This window comes from Echiichthys vipera (assembly GCF_963691815.1).
Source record: "Echiichthys vipera genome assembly, chromosome: 17".
Lineage (NCBI taxonomy): Eukaryota > Metazoa > Chordata > Actinopteri > Perciformes > Trachinidae > Echiichthys > Echiichthys vipera.
Window position 1 is genome coordinate 11,903,577 of NC_139842.1, and position 23,738 is coordinate 11,927,314.

General features: G+C 42.2%; 1 protein-coding gene across 1 annotated transcript in view; it reads right to left on the minus strand.

Annotated features, from left to right (window-relative positions):
* Positions 1-4,488: 4,488 nt before the first annotated feature.
* The window catches only part of cep112 (centrosomal protein 112), a gene marked incomplete at both ends in the record, with an annotated part of 99,215 nt that continues 79,965 nt past the window's right edge, over positions 4,489-23,738 (minus strand). Inside the window, 3 exons of the mRNA XM_083931855.1 lie at positions 4,489-4,557; positions 5,979-6,080; positions 14,257-14,346. Coding sequence (XP_083787981.1) covers positions 4,489-4,557; positions 5,979-6,080; positions 14,257-14,346 — 261 coding nt within the window. The remainder of the gene's footprint in view (positions 4,558-5,978; positions 6,081-14,256; positions 14,347-23,738) is intronic.

The window sequence follows — 23,738 nt, forward strand, 5'->3', positions numbered from 1 at the left end:
AAAAAAACCTGATGCATTTCCAACTTTATCTGCATTTGTGTGGATGTGGCCATAGTGTACTTAATCATTACCAGTTCTGGAGCAAGAATATGTGACGCGTGAAATAAAAGAGGCTGAGAGAAAAATGCAAAGAGCGAGACAGATACCCAAACAGACACAGGGCAAGCGATACAGACAAACCTCCCACACTGTCTTAAGTGCATGGTCTTCTGTCTCTCTGCTCAACCCACACTATCAGTCCAGACGGCAAATTCATGCCACAATTACACAAACGTAGCCCCGCTGTGCTTTCTTTACTAAGACTGTATCACCTCTAACCCACTTGTTCTCAAATCACACAGCTGCATATCCTTTTCATAGCTCTTGTTGCGCTTGAGTGACAGTGCCGGGGGAAAAAAAAAAAGAAGGAAAAATCACTGCCATAAATACCGTATCAACAAAGAGAGAGTGATACAAGCAAGGGGAGACAAAGGCAGAAAACATGATGGAAGACATCAGTGTGTGAGAAGTGTTGGCGATAAACAGGTTTATTTATGCAAGCAGTGTACAGCAGCCAAACACAGGCCTCCTAGGGTCTGACTCAGAATACAGTGCTATAAAAAGCTCCAGTGACACGCTGCTCACGCAAACACACACGCACAATGACTTTGTCAATCACACGCCGATGTACAGTCAATCCCAGAGGCCTGTCACGAGTGCTCAGAATGAAAGCGCACACACAGATTGTCATGTGTAGATCTAGTAAATGACAGAGAAGTGGAGAATGACCTCAAATCACCCGAAACGACAGTGGATTAGAAATCACTGCTGTAAAAAAAAAAAAAATACATTCATGCCCTCAAATAATCCCTCCAACAATGAAACATTTAAATCTCTGGCTGAAGCAAACAAATGAGCGCCAGTAGTGAAGTGAGGATATGGTGGAAAACTTTGGGAGCTCCCCGACTGCCCCTTTACTGTTGTCACACAACAGTCCAGTGTCTGATGTGGAGATAACTGAGAGGAAGCGAGGGCTTTGATCCTTAATGGGACCATGTCGGCTGTGTTGAAATGACATTCATCGTTTGTATTTACACAAGCACAATTATGGTTATTTTGGTGGTAGAAAATCAATTAGAGTGAAATTATGTCAGAGTAATAACACAGATTAAAGGAGAGGTTATAGCTGGAGAATGTTTGGGTGTAAATGAGCAAAACAGCGACACACATTATCCTTTAGATCTACAGTAATGGCAGCTCCGTGTAAAGTTGTTATTAAGGACTCAGTATGCCTTAAATGAAGTGTTTGTCAGATCATCTAACCATATCTGAAATGTCCTTTCCGACAGTAGCATCGGGTGGGGCTGCGTCTGACCATTTTTGAATGAATGATGATTCGTACAGAAGGGGATGACGGCGTGCATTTCAAGCTGCCTCTCCTTGAAGGCATTCGATTGCAGTAGTTGTGTAATGAGAAGTCGTCCTGCTAACTTTTTTACCTCCACACACACGGCCACGCACTGCGTATGGTATGTATGATAGCAACCTGACCCCCAGCTCCTGTGGGGGGATCTTACAAGAACAAAATCAAGTGATGTGTCTGACAATTCTTGTAACTTTCAAAAACAGACAATCCGACAACCATGTCGCTACCTTGGCCAGTTGTGTGTTGGTTTAAAAGTAGGCAGGTTTAAAAGTAGGCAGAATTAAAGCTTCTTCCAAGCGGTGAACATGCACAGCAGTAACCCAAAAATGGGCTTTAATAATCAGATTATTGAAGTTCCCCCGTTTAAATGAGAAAATGACTGAAGTAACTCGACCTCCCGTACAGTAGGTGGTGTCCACCAACATACAACTTGTCGGAACAAGGCCTTTCTTCCGGTTCTCCTTTGTCAAAATTGCCAACTTTTTGACAGAATTACGACAGAAACTGGTCTTCTTGTTAGTTACTTGCATGGCAAAGTCCTCCCTCAGTTTGAAGGTAAAGCTTGTGGTAAAGCTTTTTTCACGTTGTTTTCACCGTCGTTGCTTCCTGATTTATTCTATTTCCAGGTCAAAAGCCACTGCCGCGGAGTGGATAAGGGCAGTTATATACCCACGGAGCATGCACAGACGCAAAACCCGATATTTATTCCTGGTAAGCTGTTTACATGCACGAATAGTCAGGGTACTGAAGGAGTTATCTAGGTCTGTTGACTGGGGTACGAAAACTACGTTATGGTGTTTACATTGCGTATTGCCTTAATCTGAATATAATCGAGTTTTTAAACTACATGTAAATGCACTGAAGGTGTTCCTGAATGCAACACCTTGAATGCCTTAGAGGAGAAGCTGTCCAAGAGTTTCCATTGTTTTTGCCATTTACCCCGGAGATCCCCCGAGATTGAGTGAAAAGTAGTTACTCCAAAAAAGGGCAGAGGCATACTTGTTTTGGTTAATATCAGGAGGAGGTAGAGGTGTAAGATGTATGCTGTCTATGAACACTCAAAGCTCTCAATGTCATTTCAATAACTTCAGCTCCTTAGAAACCTTTAGTTTAGGCCACAGCTGAAGGAAGGGCTTTCTGCCCACCTTCGAGTGTGACCATTCAGAAAAGGTTTTAAACATTTTGACTTCAGACACAATCAGTGTTGGGCTTAAGCATACTGAGGTCATCACTGACACATGAATGTAACCACACATAGAGTACATGCAAAATGACGCATATACTATACGTGCCCTTATGCACACAAGGGCACGTATGATGATATGCTGCAATGGTTCTGAATCCTCTGTGCACTTCTTCCAGAAACAACAGACTCTACAAAGGCTTTGTGCTGAAAGACTAAATTCCTGTTTCTCAGATGTCGGTCTGACAGTCCTCTCTCCTTTCGTCTCTCTTTGCCTGGGCAGCAGAATCAGAACATCAAATAAATACAGAGAGGGGTATAGTGTTTCGTTTGGAGACAGCAGAACAGGTCACGGACAATGGGAACACATGGAAATGCGTGAACTGCGGGTGTAAAAAGAAATCAATTCCAATGCAAATAAGTGCAGAGGCCTCTTTGAAATCAAATCTGATTTTGGAATTTAATAACGCCTCCAAATGGTTTTCCAGGGAAAAACTGGATACTTTTAAAATGATCAGTATTCAAACCCCTACATTCCTCACCTACCAGAGAGACAAAAAAAACAATGGATTGGAGCTCATTATGAAGCTCATCCTTGGTCCACCAAATGTTATTATCATCACAAAACCTCCAAACTTTGGAGACATTGGAGAAGACTTGGAGACATGACGGCCATTTCATGGACTCCAGCGTCTGAGTCATTCAGCTTGGGTTTGAGTGGAATCATTGGTAAAACACAAGTGGTGGCAGAGGCAGAAACACTGGACCCAAGGACTGTAGCGTTTGGCCTGAGGTTCAAACAATTGACTTGCAGCGCTCTTTATCTGAACCAACCACAAATCCCCAGCTACTCTTTACAGTTCAAATAGGGGGGTTGAGCAGAAAGGCGATGCTAAATAGTGATGGGGGAGATGGGAATTCAAGGTCTTGAAATTAAGTATAAAGTTTCAGAGCTAATCTTCCTAAACATGCATGTTGTGGTCATATAAAAACAAGAGCAACGGCATGACTTCCCCTAATTGAGGGACTAATTATGAGGTATTTGAAGAAGATGAAAAACATGCTCAGAATTAAAACAAAATCGCATGACAACAGAAAATTATGCAAAGTTTTTTTTTAATTTTTTCCTTTATTAAAAATGATGGATTTCAGTCAGGATATCAAATGCTTCTAATTTCAATAATATCAAGTTAATAATATAAAAAATATATATAATATAATGAAAATCTGACAAAGTTTAAATAGTTCATATGTTAATAAAACCATGAGAGACAACACATCAAACTTAGAGATGACTGGTTCAGTGACACAGTAGGTGTGTAAAACAATCAATAATGCTCACATCTGACTGGACGTCTTATCCTTCACATGTCGGCATGGGGTCAGGCTGTGGTTCTCCCATGGTTACCTGTACAGAAAGTTGGTTTATTCCAATATTAAATTATTAAACCAACATTATAATACATTGATAATAAAGAATACCATCATGGAATTTGATTGACTATACTGACTTTGAGATTTTAAACGTCTCTGTCACTTTAAGGTGTGAGGTAGAGTACAGCGAAATGACTGGCTATTTACTGTGATATGCGTGAGTGACAGTCCTAAGAGTTGTTGCTTTTCATAAAGACATAAATGGCTCTTACAGTATGATGGATAGGAGGCAAATCAAAGCCCTCAAGACCGGAGGCTGTCAGAGTCAAAGACAAGTCTTTGAATGTAACTGCACCATTAATAGTGCGTTTTCTGCGGATGAGTAATTTTGGATGTTCATACTTTACTATAGTCACAAACTTAGGTAAACTAGTGTAAAAATAAAGCACATACTACATGCATTGCTTCACATGAACTATGTACAGGCACGTATGCACATGTTTCTATACAATCTAAACAATCATGCTTACCTCCTGCTGCGGCAGGCATCCAGGTCTTCCTGTAGCAAAGAGGCTCTCTTCTGAAGGAAGTTAATCTGCAACACAAACAGACAATGCAAAAGTTGGCCCAGTTATCTTAAAAAAATTACTCTGATTAGTTGTTTTAGCAGAATGAGGGAAGTAGGAAACCAAAGCATCATATTATAGAAACTAGAAGTGGAGAAGGTATGATGGCTCTGGGTCAATTGTGCTTTTGGATAGAGGGGGTTTGCTAAGTGGAAGAAAGGCTTGGTTGTTGGAGTCCAGGGTCAGGACAGCAGGGGTTGGGGGTCAGAAGATTAGGGCAGTGGGGTTAAGGCACATGGGGACAGAGGGAAGATTATGAACCAGGTTAGTTGAGGTTAGGACGCTGCGAGAGGGAGGCAGCGCCATTCGTTTGTTTGGCTACAAAGTGTGAGTTTATTTATGAAGTGTCTTTGGCTGAAGTGAAAATAAACCCCATCTACATTTACACGGCATCTAGAGCCTGGCAGAATAATCACGTCTCCGAAAGAATCCGTATTGTTCTGGGACTACCGTACTGGAGCCGAGGGTACATTCCTTTCTGTGGGGGAGACCTCAGGAAAGTTCTAGCATTTCATTTGGCACTTCACAGTGGTGAAGTATTATGCAAAACCCCAACGAAATGTGGTCGGATGCCTCCAGAGACACAAAAACTCTCCCCCACCTTTTTTTTTCACCATGTAAAAATAATGCACTTTAATGTGCAAAGCCCAAGACGTCGTCAATGAGAGGGGAGACCACTCTGGTCATGAATTACATCTTATGAACGTATCCAATAACAGAGTTGTGGTCTGCCCACTGAAATGGGATCTTGGTAGACCTATTTGAACAAGGCAGGGGTTTATGATGAGCCCCTTTTACAAAAACATGTACTGCATGGTTCCATCATCATTACAGAAATCCCTCTTTTTAGTTAACAATGTAAAAGCTGAGGAAGTGAAAGCCCTTTATTTATATTCAGTGTCCAAGTGGGCCCAATGATATTAGTAGAAAACATGGCACAGAGGAAAAGTGTGCCTACATGAATGTGGTTATGCAAGGTGTGATCTGATGGATGATGGATCTTTATAAAATGGATTGGCAAGGTCCAAAGCGACAGCAATCATGACTAATCAAATGCATATTCATACAGGATGTGCGGGTAATGTTTGCAGCATGTTATGATAGCTCTGATTGATTACTAGTAAGGGAAAGTGAAAGACTAAGGATATACATCAACTTTAAAAGAGCCTGATGAACTTTACAATGGCAATATGTCCAATATACAGTATATTGTGTTTAAATGGGTATGGATTAATGAAAGAGGAATGTTTTACAGGTTGGAAATGAGAACCTGAGCACCCAGACAATATTTAACTTTTCTGAAACTAATGCAACCAGATTGAATATGTCAGCATGTTTGTTCCGGTCCTGCCTGTATCTGATCCATATCTGGCAAACAGTCAGCTCATACCTGAGCTTTGAGAGAAGTGATGGTGTCCTCCAGTTCCTGTCTGAGCTCTGCTGGCATCAATCCTTTGATCTTCTCCTCGTACTCCTGGCGCACTACAGTCACCTGAGACAACAGAGGCAGGGCAGCCAAACAGTGTCGGTTAACTTTGAAGGAAAGCCTGAACAAACAATGATTAGTGATGATAATTAGCTGTTAGTTATCGAATTATTAAATTAATACCTATGCATTATAGACACATACACGCACATAAGCAAAGGCAAAGACATTTAAGGTCCCATAAAAAAAAAAATGAGTCTAGCTAAAACATTTTAAAGATCCCATATTGTAAAAAGTGACATTTCCATGTCCATGTGAAAGTATCCAAACACAATCCACAGAGAAATGCACACAGCCCGTATTTACAGCCTACTCACACTGTCCTCCCGGACCACGACCCGGACTTTAGGGTACTTGTCCCCCCTCCCTCTCCCCCCCGCGCCCCAGCCCCGTTAGTACTCACACTGCCAGGGCCGGCCAATGCTTCTTGCTGTCCATACGCCATCACGCCGTAACACGTCACACGCATTGATCGCGTGTGTGTGGCTTTGTTTACAAATCTTTCCACAGACCTCGGAGTTTTTGTGCGTCTTGTCGACTGTTTTTGAATATTTTCATCCGACCGATCTGCAGTAAACACTCCACCTCCGCATCACACCAACGTCAACCTTTCACCGCCATTGTTGTTGTTGTTAAATGTCCGCGCATGGTCCGTCCTTCTATTTACATGTCCGAACAGGCGCACGTAACGCTACTGCCGTAGGGCTCGTGCTCGTACACGTGCGCACGCTCGTGCTCGTACATGTGCAAACGGCTCCGCTAAAGCCCACCTCTTTCAAGCGGGCCGTGGACGGTCCGCTGGCCGCAGTTGAGCGCGGAGCGGGTGCACTCACACTGCTTAAAGGTACTAGGCTTTAGCTGAAAAAACGGTTTTGGACGCGGTCAAAAGGACAGTGTGAGTAGGCCTTTAGAAACTGTGCCTTTAAATAAGCAGTGAGGACTTCTATGAGGTTGTGATGTCACAACTATACAATGTCTGAACCTGAACATGAGCATAATATGGGACAATAAATGTGTCGTCTTCATTTGTATTATTTCATTTTGTCAGTATATTTGGATAAAAAAAACATTGACACAATTAAAGACAAACACAACCAAATGAATAATAAGCGACTAAATCTGGCTGAATAAGTGCTTCTGCTACCCATTCATATAAACATGCCATTCACGCACTTCCAGACACAGTGCGCACACGCACACACACTTACAGACAGTGGGTATCCCCTCTTTATTCATAGTATTCCCTCGCTCTTCACAGCCCCTTCACATCTCCACAGGGGGTCCACCAACCGGCATGACTGGCTCTGCACAACACCCCCTACCGGCTGCTGATGACTATAGCCAGATCTGACACAATGCATTTATGGGCCTGACACAGCTGGGTTTGGAAGAGCACAGGGCCGTGGTGGAGGGCAGAACACATCAAACGCAGCAGCAGCTCAACAGCTAGCTAGCTAGCTCCACTGGGGAGGACTGGAGGAAGTCCGTCTGGGGCTAAATTACACTCCACTAAACCAGAGTCTGATTATAGAAGTTGAAAAGGGTTTGGTTAGCGCAACCCCCCCTTTTACCCACAAACACACATGAATGGACACACACATATGCACAAACACAGAGCTTTTACAGTTCTGTAAAAGCATTTACAGCGTTTTGAAAAGAGTTGCAGAATCAATTAATTCAGAGCTTGATGAATGGTTTAACAGAGCTGGAGGAATCAACGGGGGCTGTGAAAAGCAACAGTTTTCACCCACATATTTCAAGGTGTAACCAGGGGAGAGTCTGAGCATCCCATCGCTCCCTACCTCTCCTCTCATCAGTCCGGTCTTTCATGCGAGGAGAGCATGAATGAGGTGAGGGGGAGGAAAAAAGATTGGTTTTCCTAAAATAATTTTCCTGTTGTGGATTTAACTGATTGTTCTGGCTTTGGCTAATTAATCTTCCTGGGCACAATGAAAGGGATTGGGAAGCACTTCAAAGCAACCCCAGTATAAATGATCCCAACATGAAGCAGCTCACTTTGTCTCAGCACAGTGTGCAGTAGATTAGATTAGACTGCCACAACTTTGCCAATTTTTTCAGACTCCTTATGTCCTATTCATTTGAAGGTTTACAGAAATATGTATTTTTCTCTGTGTGAGAATGAAGTCAAGGATAATTTGAGAGTGACCTTTTAAAACAAGTGGCGAAAAGAAAACGGGTTTCAGAAGCTTTAATTTAAATGCCCGGGAGTTAAAAAATCAGCTGAAGCTACGGGAGTGCAGTCTATCTATCTATAGCAGATTCTGTAGTCATAACAAAATGGCAAGCCAAGACAAAACACACTCCACTACCTCAGACCAAAGCAATAAACAATGGTTGAATAAACACATCCCTTACCAACCACTCTGAATATAAGTCTAGATTCTTCAAAAGCCACGCTCCTTAGTTTTGCATTCTTGGTTCATGTATGGTACAGTCACCACAGCAATGAGAGATCCGCTCTGCCTAAATTACAAGCTCCTTTGTGGCAATGCTGTCTCCATTTTTCTTCCCATACATTAGAATGGGCAAGGCTACAACGGCGTATTCACTGGGACTCACAGGGAGCAACAGGGACGACTGTGTACTTGTGAGGTGTTGTGAATGTTTGTTTTTGTAGCAATGACAGAGGGAAGCCCTAAATAAAACTAATGTGATACAGAAATAACCCCTTTCCCACCAAAATGAGTGTGTATAAATATGTTTGGGACATTGGAAAACCTGCTGAAAAAATAGACGATAGACCCCTTACTCATTGCCATTTGACGAGTATGCCTTTATGTTTTTTTTTTCTTGTGGTGTAACACGTTCAATGTCACGAACACGCCAGAAAACAGTAGAAAACAGCATGCGCCAAAAATGAGCTTGTTTCCGTCACTGCCTATAGGAGGTAGAGCCGATAAATATCTGCGACTACTGCAGAGTCATTTGTTTGGGAGATGAATTCATATTGTAACCTTTTCCACTAAAGACAAAAGCCAGATGTTAGTAGGTGTGAAGTGGGTTTTTTGTCCAGTGGGAAAGAGGCTTAAGGTTTTATATCTGGCATCCATCGCAGTGACTTTGTGGTCAACTGCACCGAATGGCTGCTGTGGCTGTTGGTGGGAGACCAAAAACCTTGCTTATCATTATTTCTTTACACTTGTATTGAAAAGTTGTATTGCTCTTATAAAATAAGCATTACTTTTGTAATATTGCATCATATATACATACTGCATGTACATTTGCTGTGCATCTACGTTAACCCGAAGGTGGTACAGATTTCTGCTCTTGCTGCACAGTAGCAGACCAAAGCATTTGCAGTCACATCTTTCCACAGAATGTCTAGCTAAAGCTTAGCCATAGCTTACTATGCAATGTGTGTGGGTGGAGGCAGCAGCCTTTTTATAACAACATCTCTGTTGTGGAAACGTATTCTTGGCTTACAGATACAGAAAAAAGCAGACAAGGATAGGTAAAGTACTAATTCAAATTTCTGACTTAACTCTATCTCTCAATGGTGTTCAAATTCAAAACAGAAGAATTTCTCTCAAACTCCCCAAAGATGTCTGACTTGTTCCTTCAGCTTTGTATCCCCTCGCCTTTTCCAAAGTCCTTCCTCTCACATCTCGATTTTTCTTCACGCAAACACACATTTTTCTCCTCTTTCAACATCTTTTGAAAAGCAAAGGCATGTTTGTTTTTCTGACAGGTGGCAGGAGGCATGTGACGGAAAAAAGCCTCCTCACCATTAGGACAGATGCCTTTGAACAATACTGTTGATCAAACCATCTGTGAGGTTTTGGTCATTGATGGACTCTGGATGAGTGAGCAGTAAAGAAAGAGAGGAAGGAATACGGGAAAAGAGAAGCGTGCCACTATTTCCCAAAGCAATGAAAAGGGGCTTTGACTTTCAGGAGAAAAATCAGGTTTCATCTCTGCAGCGCTTTTAAAATGAGATTTTGTTTGTTCCTGATGAAGCGTGATTTTCTAGTTTTGAAGACTGCTAGGAGCAGCAGTCGTTTCCCCCCTCCCAGTCATCTTAAAATGACAACATTTCATCTATATATAGTCTTTATATTGTGGTTTTGACTTTCCCTTGCATTTGGTACCGTCGCATGGCGTGGTTTTTGACAGCTGCCAGCAGAACGAAACACGCCCTCAACACTTTCAACATTCAAATGAAGTTTGTCACATCATTCGGAAGCTTGATGTATGCTAATGAAGTAGGTGTGTGTGTGTGTGTGTGTGTGTGTGTAGGCTTGCGTGGGACAGGTTGGGGGGTGGGAGGGGGTGTTTAGCTGCTGGAAAGACATTTTTGATATACCCCCTTGTTCCAAAGTGACAAAAACCTTGTCAGGAACAAGGGGGTACAACAAAAATGACGCCACTCACAAAGTTTGCACCTCCACATCCACTGAGTTGGCACTCACAGTTCAACAAGGAGCGATTTGAATTCCAAAATGCTTTGCTGCGAGAGGGAAAAAAAGGAAACCGCTTCACAAAAGTGAAAAAGAGAGAAAAAGGCAGGAGTAGATTAAAAGTGGATACAGATCTTATTGAAGTTGTTCAAACTATGGAATGGATTGGTAGCTGCTGATGCAATGTGCCTCAACAAAAACAGCACACAGGAAAACGACTACACCTACAGAACTTAAGTTCAACTCCTGCATCAATGCTGAAAACAACTACAGAAATTATTTATTTTATATTTAACTGAGCTCCCAAGTTGCAGGAGAACACATCTCGAAAACTTGTACAGTTCACCGTGCCCACTCTATCATTATGTATTTATACAAAGAGCTGTACTTTTCAACATACTGCTCCTCTTCAAGGAGAATTGAACCACACAGAGAGCTGCTGATCCGCCATTTTAGATTGGGGGAGCCTTTGAGGGCCCTGCAAGTGTAAGGCAAGCAACATCTGTGTGAAGTCTGGGCTGAAAGGCTGTTTTTGAATGTAAGGGATCGGATTACAAAGACAAGTCTTGGCAGATAAACTAGGGCAACATCAGCATGAGGAGACTGAGAGTGGAGGTTTATTATTATCATCATACACAAGAAACAATGAAAGGGTGTGCACACAACATTGTGGGTGCACATATGATGCAACTAATGCAAACAGTCACACACAAACTAAATACAACATAAATACAGTAGAAAAGCCGTTTTCCTATTTACCTGCATCATGAACAATCAAACACACACACTTGACCTTAGCAGAGAGCAAAGTAGGACGCAAGAGTAACCCTACATTCCAATATCCATACTACCATACTATTTAGTATGCCAAAAAAAGATCAAGTATGTCCAAATGCATAGTATGTCAAATGCCATGTGCCCAAAATACCAGGATGTCCTACTGCATCCATCCACTGCATTTTGCAGTGGGCAAGCCAGCATGCTTTTCTTGCTATTCTTACCTACAATCTTTTGTGCTGCATATATGAGTGACAGGGTCCCAATTGTATGCATACTGCATGCAACAGCACCTATTCTGCAAGGGCAGCTGGTACATACCAAAAGTAAAAAGAACAATATACAATTTGGAACTCAGCCTAAATATATTATTCAGTCACAGACACACACACGGAACCGTTTCAATGGGAAAGAGTAACGCTGCAATGACAGGAGATGGAAAAGGGTGCTTTTTATATTAACTTATGCTTCCTCATGTGCACTCTCCTCCCATGACCTGGAAATCATTCCCCCCATCATGGAGGATCTTCCAATCCCTTAAATGCTCCTCAAGGACAAAAGTGGCGTGACGCATAAATGCTGCACCTCCACATCACAGACAAACAGCTAGGCAGCACGCCATAAGTAATTGATATTACTCAAGACTGATTCTATGGAACCAAGCATTTCTCTTTTGGCAGTTTTGGCTCCTCCATCCTTGCGTCTCTCTGTGGATGTGAACGAGGGAAGCAAGCAGCCACATCAGCATAATCAAAAGCAACCAATATTGGTAACTTTACTACAAGTGAGTTTTTTTGTGAGTAGATGTGCTTCTAAAACATCTATTACTGCAAAGAGCAAATTAAAAAAAGACCACCAATTGGAGTTCATTTCCCACATTCACATGGAGGACATGGATAATGAAAAGCGCTGGATAGAAAGGGCTCACTTTTCGAAGAAATTTGATGTAAGTAATGCCAAGAACTTGTCCATTCTTTGAGAGAGAGTGATAAGCTTGGCGCAGGCATATCAAATGTCTATATCGCCTTGTTACTCTGATAAATACATGTTTTACAATGAAACATTAGTTGCTGCACCTTAATAAAAGCTGTTATTATAAACTTCAGATCTCACCCTTCAGGAAATGCCACAGCTGTCGTATCTGTTGATGCATCGCTTTTAAGTTTGGCTAATGCGGGGAGATTCCTTCATTCTTATCCCACTGTGGCACACTTCCTGTTTGTGTATTTGCTGACAACTTTGTCACAGCAAAACAATCTGCGATAAATTAGTGCAATGTGTTTTTGTGGCAGAGAATTAAGAACCGTCAAGTACATAAAATTGGTACCAAACGCTTAATCACATTCACCCGTTCCTTGCTTTGACATATTGCCTGAGTTAAATCATAATGTTGCTCATTTTATATCAGGAAAATACATTTTTGGTATCAGTACCAAATCTGTGTTTCTTACTGGCGCCAGTATCAAAACAGACTAAGCTCTATAGATTACAAGCAATAAGTGGGTTTTGAGTGATTTAATGCAGTAAATAATAGCATAAATAATAAAATGAACTGAAAACATTAATAAAAATGGAATCCACAATTTTTTTGTTTTTAAACAACATGTTATGAAACTGCTCAGTTGAACACAGTGGAAATTAGATTATGTGTAAGCATCTTCAAAGCAATATTAATAAGATTCAATGTCTTCTACCTGAAGGATACTTTATGGTTAACCACTTTATATGTATTAAACACCTTCACTAATAACACAGGCAGCCACTGACTATGTGCAAGATGCTGAAAATGATCCCGAAAAATATTGTTTTCTCTGACTTTGTGTCACTTGCTTCATATCCACAAGTGGTTAACATATGTAAACAATATGCCATAGTTGTTGCTAGGGAACCTGACAATGCATTTGACTTTTAGAAACATGAAACGATTTACTCTTTACTCCATCATCACCTTGAGAAAGAAATGCCAGAGAGAGCAGGTTCTTTCCTTTTAACACTTCTGCTGTACAAAAACACATCAATTGTGTCTTCAGTGATGGATCACACAGTAAATAGCACTTCCAAAACACATAAATGCAAAGCTGAAAAACAGTAACCCTATCTCTTGTCCAGATAAAAATGATCTGACATTACAGCATGCAGGTTCAGGGGTCAGCTCCTCTTAAGTTATAGGAAACAACTTGCAGCGCCTCTGGGACTAGGTCACTGACCAACGGCTCCTAAAAACCACTGACCTCTTCTTGCAGATTTATGACGGCCAGACACTGAGGTGTGTGACGAGTGTGTGAAGTGTGTACAGGGGTCAGTGGGAGGATCAGAGGGGACACAAGAGGATGAATGCCTTTGGTGTACATACCAGGGTACAAAGAAGAGCCTCCTGTGTGAGTGTAGTCATTAGTGCTTTCTTCTGTGTGTGTGTCAAGGTCAAAACAGAGCCTGATTACAGGGCATTCTGGAGAGCAATGGGGAGTGTGTGTGTGCACACAGAGGCTTCCCTCTGAACACAGGCGGTGGTGGCATTCCTGGCCCTAGGCGCTGGCTCTTGGAGCCAAATCTCAAGGAATTTGGGAAATGTGCGAGGGGGCACATCCGCGGCTCTGAACAGGAGAACGAGATGGTAGAGTGATTAGGGGACGGCAGAAAGGAGGGAATCCATTTTTGTCTTTTGTGGCCCCCTGGAGGGTCTAGTAAGGATGGCAACGGAGGGGTGAGGGGCCAGGGACACCAGGTGATGGAGGTTGAAGGGGTCAGTAAAGAGATTCTATTCCAAAAAACAAAGCATGATTAATAAGAAGAAGTAAGAGAGAAGTTTTGCGCTGGCAAGAAACAAAAACAAGTATGACGAAAAGGCTGAGGGCAGTGAGAGTGACGCAAATGTAATGGTTAGGAGCAAATGAGTTTCAGTAAGAGACATATCGCTTCTCTTGTGAATGCCTGACGAGCACGAAAAAGAGATAGCGAGAGATGGAGAGAAATAGAGTGACTATTACCTTCTCTTCAGTCTCGATCTCTTTGCTGAGCAGCTTCTTCTCTGAGCAGTGCAGCTGCCTCTGTAGACTTTCCACCTTTTCCTGCAGAGCCTGGGGGAAGGGAGAGACCGTCAGTGTTGTCGTCTGACTGACGGAAAAAGAAAGGCAACTCCAGATCTGTGTGGTGTAATGTGTAACTGACGCAAAGTGATATACACTAATCTACAGTTACATTGGAACAGACATCTGAATGAGAGGCTGCAACTGAGAAAACAAGAGCGATCAAGACAGACAGAGCCAGAGAGAAGATTAGGGACAGAGAAAGGTAGATAGAAGGGAGGACAGAGGGACAGTGAGGAGATACAGCTAGTTATTCGTCTTTTTGTGTTAAAAGGCTAATAATCGAGTCATGACAATAATCACTGGCCTAATTAAGCCCAAAGTCTTTTCTAGACAAGGGCAGACAAAATGAGACCTGCTCATTAAGGGTGTTAGCTTGGCTAAGTTGCATTCCTTTAAGGATAATTATTTATTTGGCAGTAATAAGAGATGTACTGTATCATTTAGTGAATAAGAACCTCTCTCACATAGTATCCAAATACCTGAGTTTATCAAATTTCCCCATAAGGCGCCAATAAAGAATTTAATCTATTTTGCTTTCTAATATTCAGGCAAGAAGACAGAAAGAAAATGAATCGTATGTGTGTGCGCCCGTGTGTGTATGAGATACCCCCCCCCCTCTCTGCCTGTAAGTGATAGCAGTGGAAAGAAAGGCCAAGTTCCTGCATGCGACGCAGAACCAGATGTTTTGAGTGCACATGTGGACACTTCATCTTTGATTAGTCTGCATGAAAAGCAGAGAGAGAGAGGGAGCGATATGTGCACAAATGCATGCACACACCTGAATATAAAAGCACAGACTTGTATTCACACGCGCACGCGCACACACACACACACACACACACACACACACACACACACACACACACACACACACACACACACACACACACACACACACACACACACACACACACACACACACACACACACACACACACACACACACACACACACACACACACGCACACGCACACGCACACACACACACACACACACACACTCTCTCTCTCTCTCTCTCTCTCTCTCTCTCTCTCTCACTCTCACTCTCACTCTCACTCTCACTCTCACTCTCAAACAAGTGGACTGGCTAGCATCAATATCCTCAGTTTGTCTCCCCAGCGGAGTTGAGTTAGAGGGCCAGGTGTTGCCTTGTCGATTCTCAAAGCTGATGGAAACACAGTCCAGGTGATGGCATGACCGGGCTGATCTACAACCCACTACACTGACATAAATCATACATAGACTGTTAATGCTTCAGGGTCTGGTTGAACTTCTGGGTAGCAACTCTCTGAGAACTACTCACTATAAAGGAAGTTGAAACCTTTGTTGTGAGAATGTTAGATACAGTAGATCTCACAGTAGCTGAAACTGATGGAAAATACAACTTATATTTGAATTTCTTTGGCATTAAACCACTTTCTTTTGATAGGATTTTGTGAATTTGAATGTGTACCTGAACTGCATTGATGCAGGTAAGGCTCAATTCACTCACACTCACTTGACAAATTGCCGCAGGGTTGTCTGGTCGTGGGAGTGTCATTTAAATGGTCCGTTTGTTTACTTTAACCCCCTAATGTAGCACGAGTAGAGTTTTCATATCACAGTTATTGTCTTCCGTCAATATCGCCGTTATGATCTCAAATTTCTGACCTCACTTGAAGGCAGCTTTACTTCAAAGGAAAGAGAGAAAGAAAAGAGATGGAGGGACTGAGTTTTGTGCTGGAGCTTGTTGCAGGAAACAATCAGCTGTTACACATTATAAAGTCAGTTAAGGTGCTCAAACTCTCAGTCCACAGAGAAATGCACACAGCCTATATTCAGAAACTGTAGTTTAAACAAAAAATTACAAAATGTTCTAGTAGAAACCCAAAATACGTATTAACCTGAAAATGAGCATAATATGTCCCCTTTAAATCCCTGGCAGATGGATTTCTAGATCAACACGCATTACTAGACTATTATAATTCTTGAGCATGCTGAGGTCAGTTTTAGCTCTACAGCATGAAAGGCAGCTCGTTTTCCAGTGCGTTGATCCTATTAATCAGGGTATTTCTTAGCCAGTCACGATCCCATCACAGCCCACATCTCAATCCAGCGCAACCCCTTGCCTTCCATTTCATCATTTCATTTTGTTTATTGGTGAATCAAAAGGCTCTACGACACTAGAAAGGCATTTTTAGTGGCGTTGACGTCCATTTACACAAGCTTTCTTGTTCTAGTGACCAAGGCAGGTGAGTGGGAGGTTTCTTTCTTTTTCTTTTGCCTCATCTGAATCGAAGGTCAAAGGATATAGAGAGTCAGAATGGGTTGTACGGATTGTAAATTTCTAATTTGGGGGAAATTTGCATAAAAGTGATTGAGTAGTGTATTCATTACTGTATGTTAGTGTATTTTCTAAGAAGTCATTCTTACTCCGTCCTCCCTCCTACCTACTTCTGATTCCCTGCACTATGACACAGCATTCCTGGATCAGGTATTCTGGGAAGTAAGGCTGACTTTGCGGGCGTCACTGGTGACGTGTTCATCTCTTTCATGTGGGTTCTGTATCTGATGTGCTCAAAACAACTCTGAGGGTAGAAGTTCAACACTTGTCACTTCATTAAAAGAATCATATGGGATGATTCTGCTGATGAATAAAAGCACTTTGTGAGTCAGAAAGGGCCTTGGAAATATTTAGTCTTCATCGCTGTCAGACATCATGGTCTTAATATACTGTATCGAGCACTGTGTTGAGGTAAAGAGCAACAGATATTAAAGTAACTCCAGTAGCCAGCAGAAATATTCATTCAAGGAAAAGACTACTGAAAACAATGTAGAGTGGAGAATATAGACGCCTATGAACACCTGCACAGCCCTCCTCATGCAGTTTGCCTGGGGGGCAAACATCTCAGAATGATAATGAGTTTGTACATTTATATGGCTAATAATAACAGTGGTTTCTAAAAAAATGATTAGTGAATATGAGAGATGGCACTTGGACACACAATTCCACTAAACTCTGCAGTTGCTGCAGCTTTTGCCTTTTGCCTTTTGATTATTGATTCTGTCAGTCCTAAATCTGTACTGTATACATTGGAGATGAAAATTAGAGAACAAAGTATTAATACTTTATTTATTCTGAAATATTGTTAGTTTTTGTTGTTCAGAATTTGATAGAATATCAGTTGTGGCTATACCACTGCTGTAATAGGATGTTATTTTTAAATAACCAAGGAACTTCAACAAAAACCTCTTGTGAAAGTCTTGTGAAAAAAGACTGAGAAAAATTAGAGAACAGTCACCATTGTGTCAGAAGAGAAGATTAAAACAATGTTTTCTTAGGGCTATAGGATTAAAAAATGAATAGGAAGTGTAGAGGCCCTTGCTTTAAATGACTGCAGCACATCTGCGCCCACAGGACATCACTAGTTTCTCACTCTGCTCTGGTTTGAGCTTGGTCCATTCTTCTTGCAGTCTCTTCCACGCTTCAGTAACTGTAGTGGGTTTCTTTAACATCACTTTGTTGACAAGGGTTTTCCAGAGAGAGAGACGCACGCGCACACACACACACACACACACACACACACACACACACACACACACACACACACACACACACACACACACACACACACACACACACACACACACACACACACACACACACACACACACACACACACACACACACACACACACACACACACACACACACACACACACACACACACACACACACACACACACACACACACACACACACACACACACACACACAGATGCTGGCTGTCTCAATAGTATGTGGTGTGTGAATGACTGTGTGTAGAGGATCCTGCTAAAGTGTCTCCAGATGCTCAGGGCGATATGGTCTTTATCAGCCATGCAGACTGGGATCATTGTGAACATGCCAGGAAGATCGAGAAATTAGATTTCTTAAGGAGAGATGGAGGGGGGAAAATGAAAGAGAAAGATGCACAAACGAGAAAAAAAGCCAACAAAATGCAAAAGAGATAAGACGAGAGTAGGATATCAGAAGGAAAAAAGAGAAAGTTCAGACAGGTGAGAATAAGAGTCAGCAAGATACTGAGGAAGAGGGGAGGGACATGAAGGAGAAAAACACGTGGCCGGAGTGAAGAGATGGGGCTGCGGCATACCTCTGCTGCACAGTCCCAGAGTCGGGAGCTTCAAGGCCTCTCTCACCTCTCCATCAGCTTTGTGCCTCTGCCTTTCATTCCAAACTTTGGCTCAAAGGATTAGTGAGGCACACGCGCACGCAAGCACCAACAAACACACCGCTCAGAGCGATCCATGCAGGTATAGGCATGCATTAATATTAACAGCAAAAGTTCTAAAAATGTGAGGGCTGCACTCAGTCAAATGAGTGTGCAATTCCAGTGTTGTATGCACACAAACATACACACATAAGCTCACAGACACACCGATGCCTGAGTCATCTTTCCTGGGTGGTCCTCCTGCGCAGATAAGGCAAGCATGTTTCCCTAGGGTGAAGTAAAAGCAACAGAGGGCAGGGAAAAAAAGCAAAGAAGAAAGACAGGAGGGAATAGAGGGAGGAGGAAAAAAGGCCAGGGGCCTCTTTAAACTTGGTGTTTTGTTAGGAGCGGAGCTACTCTTCATGTGCGGCGGGGCCTTCTATTTGCAGCGTGCTGTCAGAAGTTTCTCCCAAAGTCTGGATTAAAGAGATCCTCTAATGACACTGAGGCTGGACGACTTCAGACAGCAGCGAAAACCTCACACTGCTCCGCCTCCAGCCAAGGACACACACACATGCACACACTCACACAGACAAGCAAAGGGGTAAGAACAGATACATACACAAGGGGAACGAAGCACAGACATACATAAGCAAAGACACAGTATGTGGACTGCGCCCACACACGCACACAAGCTTTAGTAGAACAAGGCGGTGTGTGTATATATGTCTACTGATCTAATAGTAAATAATAAAGAAGGTGCTAACCTCAAGGAGAGGTGGATGGCCAGAGAGATGAGCACAGACTCTCTTTTATCTGCACTTTTATCAAAGGATTGTGGGAAAGGTAAAGAAGTGAGTGTAAGAGAGAAGCTGGAGGAGGAGGAGAGAGGTCTCCCTCCTGAGGTGTTAGAAAAGTGAAACTTTTGCTTTGCTGTCTGTCTGTGTGTAGTAATAAAAAGATATGGTTTAGCAAGTCGACCAGGACAGCCCCTCTGAAACATATCACCGATATTGGTATGAATTGACTTGCCTTTAATGCTGATTTTCAAACTGAAGTGCAAAGATGCTGTGATGATGGCGGCAGCAGCAAACTCTCCTGAACAGCAAATACAACAGTTATTGCGTCTATTGCAATATGCACACATGTCGGCACAGTTATGGAGGCGCCTTTCCTAGTACTGATGAAAATAGTAAGACAATTGCCGTGGTAATGAAGACATGTTGCAACCGAGCTATGGCCACAGGGGGAACACACTGTTCTCTATCTTCCCGTCTCTGTCTCTTTCAGCTGCTGTGAGCTACAGTAGAAAGAGACTAGGAAACAACTCTGAAATATGCACCATATGCTCTGTGTGTGTGTGTATGTGTGGGCTCACATACATATATTCTGTTTATGAAATAGTATATAATTTAATGGATGTATAGTTTTGCAAAAACTTAAAAAAATAAAATAAAACAATGATCCTGGTTTTACTTCACGGTTGAATGTTCAGGTTATTACCAGAAAAAACGTCACTGATGCTACACAAGTTGCTACAGATATTAGCAGGCAACTGCATGTCTCGATATTACATCTAGCTGAGAGTATTTCACTAAATTAGCTGAAGCTAGTCTAAACTGTTGACTACTGTCTGCATTAAAGTGTAATTTACATCCCAAAAATCCTAAAGTGGTTAAGATATTTAAACCTGTGAATGTGAAAGAGTCACTTAAGCCCCTTTATCTAGACATTACCCAGCGGGGGGCTGTATGTGAGAACGCAAATTAAACAGACAAACAAATTAAAGGAACAGCAAGAGACTCTATTGTTTATGACCAAATTACGCACTGGCTCTGTCACTGCGGCGTAATCTGCATCATGTCCTCCCTCTTGCACGCCCTATCCAGGCACTACTTCTCGCCTAAATCAAACAGAGTATTTCCAGTAAGTGAGGACGTATTTGACACAGATAATCTCCTGTTTTGTGCTACATGTAGAGTAGTAAACTGTCAGATGGTGAGACGTAAGCCATAGCAACTTGATGAGACAATCGTACGTCAGGGTTATGTTTCCGTGAAATTGTGTTTTGAGTATTTCTGCCCACTGGTGATCATCAGGCTTTAACTACGAATCAGATGGCCGATGTTTGGGTTAATCACAGCTGTAAATTTTCACAACTGACCGACCTGATGAAAGTAATCTGTGTACAAAGGAAACGAAAGAGATATTAGAGATGGAGACTCGCCTAACAAAACACCATCACCAGGGGCCCCTGGTATGATCGTTGTCAGCAAGTCACTGAGATTGTGATAAGACATGAGGATTTAAAAATGATGGAGATCTAGCAAAGTAAAATTGATTTCATGTAGCAGAGACTTATGGTGTTTGTGGCAGAGTCCAAAAAAGACACCTAGCCATCTGTTAAAACTGGAATAAATAATGTTGAAAACTTCGACAGAGGAAAGTTTTGTATATTATAACCTTTATTTGAATGCCATTTGCTGACTTTATTTTCAACACATAACTGGTTCTACAGAATCCGCTGGACGGATTTCTTGGCAATTGCACTTCCGAAATCCTTTACATACACTAAAGTGTTATACAGGATTTTACAAGTGAGGTGCCAACGCAGTGATGGCGGCTTGTCTACTTCTGCCTACAGCCCGGATTCGTCTGTGCATAGGATTCTTCAAATGGGAAAGCACAAGACATTAGGCCGTCATGGAGTCTTTGTACTTAGCATTATTTATTTCAGTGGTGTAATGAGTAATTTCCTTTTGTTATCCGAGAACAGAGTATGGTCTCTATGAGCTGCTCTACTTCCCACGTTCCCTAGTTGCATCCTGGAATGTTATCTCTCTCATACTTCCACCTCCTCCGATATGTGGATCAAACACTGCCGGGAATCTGGCCACAGCCGGAAAAGTCATCAATCAGCCAACACCAGGCACACATGTAGAGTTGTGCACACACACTAACATATACAAAGACATAAAGGCTGATGGGTGCTTACACGGATACATAAAGAGAGTCAGAAAGTGATAGAGGGAACTGTGCCTTCATATAATAGATATACGGATCTAAAATGAGAGTTTTCTAGTGGACACCAATGGTAATATACAAGAACAAAACAGGCTTGAACTGGAGGTTGGACTTCAGCCTCACTGACAGCACTACAATCTCCTCACTTCTTTTTGGATTTAAGAGCACAATGGTCACATATATGAACTGTAGCCAGGATTCTACAAAAATAGTTAGAATTTTAGCTATAATTGAGCAAACACACTGGCTTTGTGAATTACAGTAGACTAGGCTGAAAAAAATATGAACAATGTGAAATAATCAACTTCTAAAGGCTTATATGCTGATGAATAATTGTTCACAATACATTCAGAAAAAATATAAACCTCTTTGCCTTGTTAATATCTTATGTTTTTACCAGTCAGTATTTTTGCTGGGTCTCTATTCTATTCCACAGGGGATAGTTAATGTGCAGTAACTGGGAGCAGAAATAGAATGAGAGTAGATTGGGCATTCCTATTCAAATCAACATAGCAGGATGGGCAAAACGGCAACCATTTTTATGTGCTGTTGCCATTGCACAGAACTGTGACCATTGTAGCGGGCTTACTCATTCTATGTCTATGGTCAGGGCACAGTGCTGCCATTTTCTATTCAACTAGTCAAATGATCACAGTTCAATGTCCATTCTACTCTTGTTTTATTTCTATAGTTAAGATAGTCAGCAAAGAGCAACAGACTTAAGTGTTGATTCTCGGTCAGTAATAGTGATAGTAATAGTAGTAATACCTTTCCATACAACAGGAAGTAATCTGATTTTAAGTTAATACTGGGGACTACTTAATATACTTTAAAGTAAAAACAAAAAATTGTCAAAGTAGTAATCACACGCACACACACACACACACACACACACAAAGTTGCAGAAAAACAGATGGCTTAAACTTCAACAAATGAAAAAAAAGTTTGAGGTTGACACCAAGAACATGGACATGTGTTGAAGGACGTGGACAGACTCACAGAGAAGACAAATGCACACACACAACGACTGAGACCAAAGCAGCTCTTTGCTTCTGCAACAGAGGGTATCCAGCACACCTGTTCTTGATCCACTGCTGCCATTCCTTCCCACAGGCAAAGTCATCCTTTCAACCCCCTCAGAAACTAATGCATATATAACTACAGAACTACAGACAAACTGCAGCTGCTTCAACTAGCCCCCTTGAATGTGTGCATGTTTGTGTGGCTCTCTCTGTGTGTGCAAGCACGCACAGGAGCCTTGTTCATCGTTACAGGTAGACAGGAATAAAAGTAAAAGCACCTATATCACATGGACTCCATCTATATTCACTCTTATCCTCAAACAGAGTGAGACAATGGTCACTGTTGCATTATGTAATGTGTCTGCTGTCACTGCTGTCACCCACAGGACACCACAACAGGACCTTCTCTTTGACTTGCACCAGAAGTTACTGCTGGATGGGCCTGGATCAAAAGTGTGTATTCCTGAGTGGGTGTGTGAAAACACTGAGCACATGTGGGTGTATGTAGAGAATCAAATCTATGTTTGTGTGCAAGTTTGAGGGACAGAAAAAAAAAGACTTAGTCAGGGGAAAATGGGAGAGATATAGTATATGCAGGCCCATGTATAAGAATGAGACACTAAGTTATGGGTGTGTGTGTGTGAGTGTGTGCACGCATGGCAGCATTCAGCAGGCAGAAAGACAGGAAGCACTGCTGTGGGGAGCAGGAACAGCGGTGCTGATCAAAGCCCAGGCGGGTGACACTATGGGCGGAGTGCCATTGTTTATTCACCAGCCACCTCTCCCTTTTGGCAGGGCGAGGTGAGCATGTGTGCTTGTGTATGTGTGTGTGTGGAGGATACAGAGAGACAGAGTTTGAGACAGAAAGAGTTTGAAGATACAGAGTTGGAAAGAGAGGGTGTGTGTCTGTGTGTGTGTGTGAGAGAGAGAGAGAGAGAGAGAGAGAGAGAGAGAGAGAGAGAGAGAGAGAGAGAAAGAGAGAAAGAGAGAAAGAGAAAAGACAAGGCCTGTGTGTGTGTGTCTTTGTACCTGTCTCTTGGCAGGCTAATGTGGGCTTGAGTTCTGTCAGATTTGGCAGCTGCACATTTCAGACACACAAACACACACACACTCTTGCACATACATGCAATCACTGGCAAAAACA